At 42.2% G+C, this 10,912-nt stretch overlaps 1 protein-coding gene across 3 annotated transcripts in view; it reads right to left on the reverse strand.

Annotated features, from left to right (window-relative positions):
* LOC119594176 (protein slit-like) overlaps positions 1-10,912 on the reverse strand; it is a 93,306-nt gene that overhangs the window by 6,951 nt on the left and 75,443 nt on the right. For 2 of the 3 annotated variants that reach the window (XM_037943262.1, XM_037943249.1), the window contains exons 9-22: positions 5,751-5,822; positions 5,241-5,398; positions 4,973-5,123; positions 4,680-4,826; positions 4,194-4,265; positions 2,663-2,734; positions 2,327-2,487; positions 2,085-2,223; positions 1,806-1,877; positions 1,580-1,651; positions 1,307-1,450; positions 1,035-1,198; positions 308-524; positions 1-210 (exon numbers count right to left, since the gene is read on the reverse strand). The exon at positions 1-210 is cut by the window's left edge and continues 100 nt beyond it. In XM_037943262.1, coding sequence (XP_037799190.1) covers positions 1-210; positions 308-524; positions 1,035-1,198; positions 1,307-1,450; positions 1,580-1,651; positions 1,806-1,877; positions 2,085-2,223; positions 2,327-2,487; positions 2,663-2,734; positions 4,194-4,265; positions 4,680-4,826; positions 4,973-5,123; positions 5,241-5,398; positions 5,751-5,822 — 1,851 coding nt within the window. The remainder of the gene's footprint in view (positions 211-307; positions 525-1,034; positions 1,199-1,306; positions 1,451-1,579; positions 1,652-1,805; positions 1,878-2,084; positions 2,224-2,326; positions 2,488-2,662; positions 2,735-4,193; positions 4,266-4,679; positions 4,827-4,972; positions 5,124-5,240; positions 5,399-5,750; positions 5,823-10,912) is intronic. The other variant, XM_037943256.1, reaches the window with a different exon arrangement.

Consider the following 10,912-nt stretch of genomic DNA (forward strand, 5'->3'; position numbering starts at 1 on the left):
CAGGTGGCACTATTCTTGCAAGGGTTGAATTCCTTTGAGCAGAAAGAAATCTTTCTTTCGCAGTATTCGCCCATAAAGCCTGGCGGGCAAGTGCACGAGTAGGAGTTGATGCCATCGACGCACACAGCGCTGTTGGAGCACTTGTTGCCGTCGCAGTCATCGATGTTCACTTCGCATCGTCCTCCTTCAAACCCGGTGGGGCAGTGACACCTGCGAAATATACGATTTAGACGAAAGGCATTTTTGATTCTGGGACGTAGACCATATATTTTTGTGACTGTAAGTAAAGAACCTCTGATAAACTTACGCATATCTCCCGGTCTCAAAAACTTTGCAAGTACCGCCATTGTCACAGGGGTTCCCGTAGCATGCATCTATCTTGTACTGGCACTCCGGGCCGTGGAAGCCAGCGGCGCACCGACATTCATACTGTTGACCAGGGCCTGACCTACACGTCCCTCCGTTCTGGCACGGCCGAGTGTAACACAAGTCACACTTAGCGAGTATATCATCTGGTACTTTCTCTGTGAAAGGTGAACAAAATGGTATATCCAATTGCTAAATGCTGAAGGTTTATAGATACACTTAATTGCTATCATAAAATGAGTTTAGACAGGGGAATACATTCCATACTTTTTCTGCAATTTACACGCAATTCTCGTCACGTTGCATGGTGAAGGTCTAGTGATTGTGCAGAGCAATGATGCTCGGTTCGCTGTCATCATAACATTTAAAGCTTCAGCTTGCAAGAAAGAATAGTAGTTATGGCCTAAGAAATAGCAGGGAAGGTAAGAATCGACGATTTTTTCTTGTTACATCATTATGGTGTGCATTCTCCAGCAAGTATTCTTTTGAATAGTTATATGAGGTTTCTTTAACTGTTTTTGTAGATCGTAGATGTTAAGAAACTCCCGGGTCATCTTCATCTCCACGCGTTCATTCATACCGATCGCAAAAACGTACATATTTAGTAAAGAGGAGAGGAAACTTTATCCCAATGTGATAGCACTTTGAATGACTTGAAGGCAACATACCTGTACAAGTAAACATTTCCGGAGGGGTCGTTAGAACCAACTTGTCCCGCATGGGTCGCGGGTCGGCACAACGAGCAATTCCTGGTTCCACGAAGTCTCCCTTCACCCACTTGGCCAGCCAAGCCAGCGAACAGTCGCAGTAAAGCGGATTGGCTCCAAGTGCACTGTACCAAAAAGCCAAATATAAGTCTTAATATTTTCCGATACAAAAACGTGAAAACACAACACAGAGTTTATAACATAATCTTACTGAGTACACAAAAGACACTTACATGTGTGTGATGGTCTCTAGGTCTCTGAATGTTCCCTCTGGAATAAACGAGACGTCGTTCCCGTGCAGAGAGAGAATTCTCAGAGCTTTGAGTCCAAGCAGAGCATCCCTCTCCATACAACCAAGTTTATTATATGAAACAATCCTGGTAAATGACAAGGAAACAGTATTAACGCAAGTTTCTGTAAAATAATAAGTAATCTTCCCCTACAGTGAATATATAACAGTCCATACAAGTAAGTGGATGCACGAAGTACGAGTAATGGCAACTTACAGAGTGGAAAGTTGTTTGAGCTCTGAGAAGGTCTTGTTGGACAGTATGGTAATCTGGTTGTTGCTTAGGTCTCTGTGGAGGAAAAAGTGATTATTACTGATCCTTTGCACTGTTATATCACATATACAAATGATAATATATAAATTTAATAACAAAAATCAAGAACACATCGTTATTTCTTTAGCCAATTACGTAATCATGTATCCACAAACAACTCAAAACTTACAGCCTTTTCAGAACCTTGAGATGTTTCAACCTCTCTGGGTCGACGCTCTTTATCTCATTGACGTCTAAATACCTGATGGATAAAATGGTCAGTTACGTGAATCTCAACTGATCGCACACTTTGTATTCTGTACATATCCAATGTGACTGATTATCCCATAACTACAGCAGAACCGTTTGTCATATTCAACCATGAACTCTCTTAACCTTCGTCTTGCTAAGTAATAATCGTCAGTAAAACAGCATTACGAGGCCGGATATAATGGCGTTTCCCACTTACAGCTCGGTGGTGTCTGGCGGTATACCACGAGGGATCTGGGTGAGATGTGACCGCGAGCACCTCACTACAGTGCCACGACACTGGCACTCAGGTGGGCAGTACACAGAACCCGCACAGTCATCCTCGTTGTTTTCATCTTCTATAGATAAAAAATAATTTGCTTTGCTCACTGAGAAAATATGATAAAAATGGACTATATTGTGAATATCATCTACATACACCTTCAGAAACAGGTAGCTTACCCCTACACGTGAGCTGCGACTCCTGAAGCTCAGTGACTGGCGTGTCTCTGAGGCTTTCTGGCAGGTGGCAGGTGGGGGACGTGGAGCCCTCGTGCATCATCACGAACTCAGACAGCCATGAGGCGCGGCAGTCGCAGTTGAGAGGGTTCGCTGACATGTCTCTGTGCACAGATGAAACGGTGAAAGCTTTGGCACAAAAATAATATTTATTTGTAAACGTGTTTAGAATTATATATATATATATATATATATATATATATATATATATATATATATATATATATATATATATATAATATATATATATTACATACAGATATCTGTAATCACACTTACAGCTTGGACAGACGTGGAAGGTGACTACTGATCCGCCGTGAAATGCAGGAGATGTGGTTCCCGGAGAGGTCCCTGGAATAAACAATATGCAGTGAGAGATTCTTTTATATTACGCTTAATTTTTTACATATATGAAAGTTACTCTATATATGAAATTGTATTTTCATTGAAAATTTGCCAAGAAAGTCAAAAAAAAAAAGGAAATTAATTTTAGATAATATGTTACAACAAGATTAATTTATTATAAAATATTTTAAGAAGTGTGCCTGAGGTCTCACAGCATGCTACACTTAAAAGTATTTGTTTATTTTCTAAATTATCTTTTTTTTTTACATTTCAAAATGCATATATCATATAAAAGTTTTAGTAAAGTACTAGCTAAAGGCTCGTTCATTTCTTGCAAATGCAACGAAACTATCGTAGATGTGTTCTAGCAAGACTCGTGACGATGACTGCAAGTGGGCTACTGAATGAACGTGTTAGGCAGCTGTTCCACCACCAGTTGCTCTTATATCTGCATGGTGGGTGTGAACAGATCGGCTTTATTGATACATTATATATATATATATATATATATATATATATATATATATATAATATATATATATATATATATATATATATATAGATACGCACGCACACACACACACACACACACACACACACACACACACACACACACACACACACACACACACACACACACACACACACACACACACACACACACACACACACACACACACACAACACACACCACACACACCGCACGCACACACACACACACACACACACACACACACACACACACACACACACACACACACACACACACACACATAATATATATACATATATATATCTATATATATCATATATATACAATACATATATATAATTTTATACATATAATATATATTATATATATATATTATATTTTATATATATATTATATTATATATATTTATATATATATATATATATATATATATATATAAATATTATATATATTATATATATATATATATATATATATATATTAATATATATATATATATATATATAATATATATATATTATATTTATATATATATATATATATATTATATATATATTAATATATATATATATATTATATATATATATATATATATATATATATATATATATATATATGCAGTAAATAAAAAGCCTATTACTTACTGTGTAATCTACTGATATGAATTAAGTATTAGAATGCTGTTTGGGGATTTATGTCTGTTTTGTTTTTACTATGCAACGTTCTATCTAACAGTGTTCTCTGCCATCTGATCTGTCCAGCAACCATCATTTAAGCATTGCCAGGTAGTGGTCGTTCTCAAGCACAAGCAAAGTTGGTTAGTAAACGCACCAGCCAAATTCCCCTCTTTAACCGATCTGTTAATTAGAAATTCACATCCGCTTCTCGCCTCCGAGAGCGGAGCAAGGCACGAGAGCAGCAAGCAGGTGGGCAAGAATTGGTAATGAGTCACTGAAAGGACCCGCCACTTACAGCTGGGTCAGGGCCTTAAGCCTTCGCGTTACGGACTCAGGCATCTGTACCAGCTTGTTCTGGGAGACGTTGCTGCAACAAGAGACTTGAGAGCTTAGAGCTTAAATGACTCTTATCTTGATTCCTGAAGTCTGTGAACTTTGCTGGGGTGAACGTATGTAAAGACTCATTATTTAGTGGTAATGCAGCCAGCAATAATCTCCAAGGATCTATCCATACGGATCTGTTTGTAGATACATGAAATAGACGAACTGGTTGCTCCGGAATTTCAACACAGACTACAACTTTGCCATATTTGTGTAAAGTCCTGTAACTACCCTCCCTGTGTCGACCTACAACATTCATACAAAATTATATAATAAAACAATCTCTGACAACCGATGACTTAGCATGAGCTTCTGTTCTCTCCGCAAAAAGCACCAAACTAAAGAAGCGTCTGAAAACGTCAAAAGAAGCGTAAGCAGACAGCAGGGCAGTACCACTTACAGATGCGTGAGCGCTCTTGTCCCCCTGAAGAAATCCGGGCTGAGGGAAGTGAGGCGGTTATGGGAGAGGTCGAGATGGGTGAGTTCCTTGAGCTCAGCAAGACTTGTGGTCCCATCAAGCGAGAAGAGCTGATTGTAACTCAGGTCCCTGAAAATAAATATGCGTGATGTATATAATAGCGCTGATTTTAATATCCTATGCAATGCACATGCGCAGTTAATATATGCAAAAGAATAAGCAATGTCACTCGCATGTAACATAGAGCACAAACAAATCATGTTGCATCGATGTACAGGTGGGTGGTGGCTGGAGGTATGTCCGTGGGCAAAGACGTCAAGTCACGGCCCGAGCAGTCCAGCCGCGTCCCTTCGCAGCGACACTGGGCGGGACAAAGGTCGGCCTCGTTGCAGCGACCGTTATAGCGCGACCGTAATTCATTGTTGCCTGATGTTAGAAGAACAGTAAGTACCATTAGCTAAAGAAAGATTTCAGCATCAGTTATCATATATCCTGTCTGTCTGTTTTTCTTTTCCAGAACTGATTATTCAGAAAGTGACTTACATTTGAAACTCTCCTGTTTCAGCCGATTGAAGGGCTTCCGGGAGAGCTTGGCTGGCTCCTGACACCGAGCCCCCGACGTTTCGATGGGGTTTTCGGTCAGGTAGGACGCCAGCCAAGCCAAGTTGCAGTCGCACACAAACGGGTTGGCCCCCAAATGCCTGAGGGAAAGGAGAGGAAGTAAGATTACTGATTGGAGATAAAGCATAAAAGAATAGTTTCTGAATAGCTTCTGAAGAGGAATGACAATATCAAAACGCTTATATGCCAGCATTTTCCAGATCAAAGACATGAAACACATCCCTATTTAAGTTTAATAAGTAATACAATTTCTAAATGATGAACCAGGTAGAGGTTTATTACTATCAACATCAAGTTTGACAATTCTCCTGAAGCTTAACTGGGCTGAGTAAACACAGAACATTGAAATGTTACAAAGAGTAAGAGAAACTCATCAGATAAGGGTAATAATGTACGGACATCTCATTTTCAGTATGATAATGGGGTACTTACATAGTCTGGATGTTTACAAGAGGAGCAAATGTTCCGTTGCCAAAGCTCATGATCTTATTATCATAGAGAGATCTGAAAGTAAAGTCATACATTAACATTTAAAAGGAATTCTCCAAACAACCCATGTATATGAAATACACAGATGAAAGATAAAACAGATTACTGTAATTACGGCTCGTGTGCTCGGTTTTAGTTTTCATCGACTTGTATGTGAAACAGATAATTCATTATAATAAATGGAGTAATTGACAGAGAGAGAGAGAGAGAGAGAGAGAGAGAGAGAGAGAGAGAGAGAGAGAGAGAGAGAGAGAGAGAGAGAGAGAGAGAGAGAGTGAGAGTCAAAGTCAGTCAAAATACTTTATTAAATTAATTACAATGGTTCTTTTTACATCGATAGTGACATCGCACAGTAATAGAGAATAAGTAGAAACAATTGCAAATACATTGGCAGAGGAAATATAAAACAAACAAAATAAAATAAGATGGTCACATCATTAGAAATAGAGGTACATAGTTTGGCTTTGATGGGTAGGCACCGGTGACTACTGACGTGATCATAATATCAGTGAAATGGAATGCAATTGCGGATAAACTTTCTTTGGTGAATCGAAAAGCAATGTTATCCACTCCTATATTCATTCGTTTCACGTAAATGTTTTATTGTTAAGACTGTTGTTTCCACTCCTACTGGCTGTGGTATGAAAACATTTGCTGAGAGCCTTGTCCTGGTTGTGTCGTGTGAGGCCAATGGAACAGCTGTCTGTTCTTAAGTGAGTCTACCGATATTAGCGAAGTAGTCGTTCAGATGTTCTATACTACTTAAGGAATTTAAGGAAGCTGTCTGTGGTGTTTTTTGTGCTAATGTAATGATTGAATATCAATTGTTTTTGCTGATTGGATTAATGTTTTAACATTCTCTCTCTCTCTCTCTCTCTCTCTCTCTCTCTCTCTCTCTTTCTCTCTCTCTCTCTCTCTCTCTCTCTCTCTCTCTCTCTCTCTCTCTCTCTCTCTCTCTCTCTCTCTCTCCCCTCTCTTATACTCAGAATGAAGGGTGGTGTCAGTTCTATTTGTTTTTAGAAATGTGCTTCGCTCATGTATAGCTCTTTTGATGTCCATTTATCCAGGGGGGGGGGGACGTCTAACAATTTTGGTCTTAAGGGGGACAGATATACATATATATATATACATACATACATATATATATATATATATATATATATATATATATATATATATATATATATATATATATATATATATATATAGAGAGAGAGAGAGAGAGAGAGAGAGAGAGAGAGAGAGAGAGTGAGAGAGAGAGAGAGAGGAACTGAGCAACGTTTGCAGGCTGTTCAGTTCCTGCTTAGCTCCCTGCAGGCCTCGCCGTATTTCTTCCTGAACAAAGAAATCAATTATATTCGAGGCCCGGCAAGTGATCCTCAGAGGCTGCCTGATTAGCATGCGAACAGTAATTGTTCCTTTCTGGTGACAATTAATGACATTTCCGTTAACGACATTGGATTGTGCGCGACTCCCGAGAAACAAAATTACTTTCCAAATGAACTGTCTGCTGCTCAGGCTTTCCTGCGCCAATGCGCTCACGTGGCTCAGGGAAGCCGTGGAATTTCCCTTTTTCGCAGAGAGAGAGAGAGAGAGGAGAGAGAGGAGGAAGGGGAGAGGGGAGAGAGAGAGAGAAAGAAGAGAAGAGAGAGAGGGGGAAAAAGGGGGAGGAGGGGAGGGAGGAGGGAGGAAGGGAGGGGGGAGGGGGGAGGAGAGAGAGAGGAAGAGGGGAGAGAGAGATGAGGAGAGAGAGAGAAAGAGGGGGAGGAGAGAGAGGGGGAGAGGAAGAAGGGAGGGAGGGAGGAGAGAGAGAGAGGAGGAGGGGGGGGGGGGGGGGGGGGGGGGGGGGGGGGAAGGGGGAGAGAAAGAGAGAGAGAGAGAGAGGAAGGGGGAAGGAAGGGGGAGGGAGGGAAAGGGGGAAAAGAGGGGGAGAGAGAGAGAGAGGGGAAGAGAGGGGAGAGAGAGAGAAAGAGAAAGGGGGAGAGAGAAGAGAGGAGAGGAGAGAGAGAGAGAGGGGGGAGGGAGGGAGAGAGAGAGGGGGGAGAGGGGAAGAGGAAGAGAGAGAGGAGGGGGGGGGGAGAGAGAGAGAGAGAGGAAGGGGGAAGGGGAGAGAGAGAGAGAGAGAAGGAGAGAGAGAGAGAGGAAGAGGAGAGGAGAGAGAGAGAGGAGGGAAGAGAGAAGAGAGAGAGGAGAGAGAGAGAAGAGAGAGAAGGGAGAGAGAGGGGAGAGCATGAGAGAGAGAGAGAAGAGGAGAGAGAGAGAGAGGAGAGGGAGAGGAGAGAGGAAAAGAGGAGAGAGAGAGAAAAAGAGAGAGAGAGAGGAGAGAGAGAGAGGAGAGAGAGAGAGAGAGAGATGAGGAGAGAGAGAGAGAGAGAGAGAGAGAGAGAGAGAGAGAGAGAGAGAGAGAGAGAGAGAGAGAGAGAGAGAGAGAATTGTTAACGCGTGTTAACACTTTCTTTATGAGATTCCTTATCTTGACAATTAGGTTGCACTATCTGTTGTTAGATTATGCGTATTGTCTAGATGCTAATCTCAATTCATTTTTTTGCTTCTCCAATTTTGCGATTTTAGACGGACAAAGGTTTTCGATTCTTTTTCATAAAAGTTTCATCGACTGCCAGAAAGTTTGACCTCTGGTTTCCATTAAAGATTAAAGAACTCGGATCGCCCACGGCTCACCCGCTTGACCGCAGTCGAGCGGGTGAGCGCAGCCTGGCAACCACGAGGACGCGGGGCCATGGGTGTTGCAGGAAAGAAACGGAGAGGAGGGTTTCTGCTCGGCGCGCGAGAGGAATGCTGGCGAGTGGAAAAGCTGCGAAATATTGCTGGCCAAAACAACCGACGCTGATGATGAAGACTTGCTGAGCAACAGCTAAGGAAACAGATACCCTTTCCTGTCCGTGGGTATATAATGACTGAAATTATAAAATTTGATAAAAAGAACTACCGAGAACTTATATCATCTGATAGTAAATCAACACATACTGTAATACTTTGATCTGGGATAAAGTGTACATGTTAGGTCCTTGATAGCGTCGTATTACCGTGCTCCGACTAGGGTATGGTTGATTAGCACCCAAAAGGTGATTATAAAAACAATCAGCCTAAGTGCCCCAAATGTGGTCACAAACCCATCCACTTCCTCGTGATGTCCAGCAAAAAGGGACTTCCAGTTTTTACACATTCAGCTTCGCAGACGCCGGGAATATTAAGCACATGGGCTGCGTGAGCTCAGTACGCACTAAAATTGTTACCAAGTCGCCGCCAGGCCATCTCCTTCAGGCATATTTGTGAGCAATCACGTTACTATCTACATTCCATTTAGATTTACAACGCATATTTTTTGTGACGTTAACATGAAAATGAATTATTATATCTTGCACATGAAAATAAAGAAATGGCCGTCGGGTATCTGAAGTCTTTGAATAATTCATAAGCATGTTTACATTTGTATAAGGCTCTTTTTATGGACACACTCATACGTGGATGTGTTTGGACGCCCGGACACGTACCCACGCAGAGGGAAGAGAAGGAGGTGAGAGAAACGGAGAGAAAAAACAAAGGAAGGTACTGCGTGTGCGTGCGTGCGTGCGTGCGTGCGTGCATGTGTGTGTGTGTGTGTGTGTGTGTGTGTGTGTGTGTGTGTGTGTGTGTGTGTGTGTGTGTGTGTGTGTGTGTGTGTGTGTGTGTGTGTGTGTGTGTGTGGTGCGTACCTGCGTGCGTGCGCGTATGCTGCGTGCATAGGTGCGTGTGTGTGCGTGAGTTGCCCGCCTCTCCAACCGGCTCGCCCCCCCCCCCCCCAACAGGTCACGAATTGCTTCGTGGCGCCCAAACAGGCGTGACCTCCATAATTGCCACCTGGCCACACCTTGTTGGGGATTATGATAGACCAAGACTAATTAACAGATTGTCTGGCTCGGTGACTCCGAGTGTTCGTAAGCGCAACCTGCCATTACCTGCCGCAGGCAGGCTCTGAGCGCAGGCCTCCTGGCAGGTTTATCGTCTCGACCGTCGATAAATGTAAGCAATTTCAAGAATTTACGTTGATATTTCTGATCAAGAAAAATATAGCTAGGCTCTCTCCAGGCTGGCTATAGCATTCCCTTGTATTCTTCATTATCATTTTATTTTGTTATTCCTATTATTACTTAATGTGCACCTTTATATATATATATATATATATATATATATATATATATATATATATATATATATATAATATATATGTGTGTGTGTGTGTGTGTGTGTGTGTGTGTGTGTGTGTGTGTGTGTGTGTGTGTGTGTGTGTGTGTGTGTGTGTGTGTGTATATATGTGTGTGTTTTAGGTTCACCGTAAGTTAGCGAAACCGCTGCCCTCAACACGCACGTGGCGCAACTTTCTCTCCCTTCCCTGCCTTCCACCTCCTCCCTCCGCTCTCCCTTCCTCCTCCTGGTTGTTCTGAGCCGCCTGTCGTGTCGCGTCGCAGCTGCGTCGCGTAACAGGCTGTACTCTTTTGCAATTTAAACCGTGGAAGTTTCGGCGCGTATTTCTCGCACTGTTATTTAATCCGGTCGGCGTGGTCGGATGGGTCAAATGAAGCAAAGCCTTGGCCGCGGGCGCCGTGACACTTCGCGTTTCAAAAATCCTCTGCTGTGTCGGTGGGCGTTTCCGGGAATACTTTCCATCTTAATTTGGGGAGCAAGAGAACAATCAGCTCGTATTTAAATACAAGCTCATTTCATATTTTTTACTAAAGATCAGCAAGTTATTTGTTTTCTGAGCTTTCTTTAAAAAAATAGCAAAATTATGCTGGACATTGGGAGAGTTGCCCCTTCAAATAGCAGTCATTCATCTCGGCTCTTCTGTCCTGTAAACTTGCGGTTCATTTTCGCAGTGTTTCATTTCAGTCAGGTCGTAAAACAGCAATTCTCGTAAGCACAAAGAACATGACTGATAATCATCCAGTTAACAACAGGGAGTAGGGGGGGGCAGGAGGCTTCAAGGAGCACAGAGGCGAAGGAGGGATACGAGGAGACGAGACCGTGGTTGTGGTTTATCAGGTAAATGTGTGCGAGATGCTCTCCCATCCCAAGGTGATGAGAAAATTACAGGGCTCTCCCCGCCC

The sequence above is a fragment of the Penaeus monodon genome, chromosome 3 (assembly GCF_015228065.2).
Source record: "Penaeus monodon isolate SGIC_2016 chromosome 3, NSTDA_Pmon_1, whole genome shotgun sequence".
Lineage (NCBI taxonomy): Eukaryota > Metazoa > Arthropoda > Malacostraca > Decapoda > Penaeidae > Penaeus > Penaeus monodon.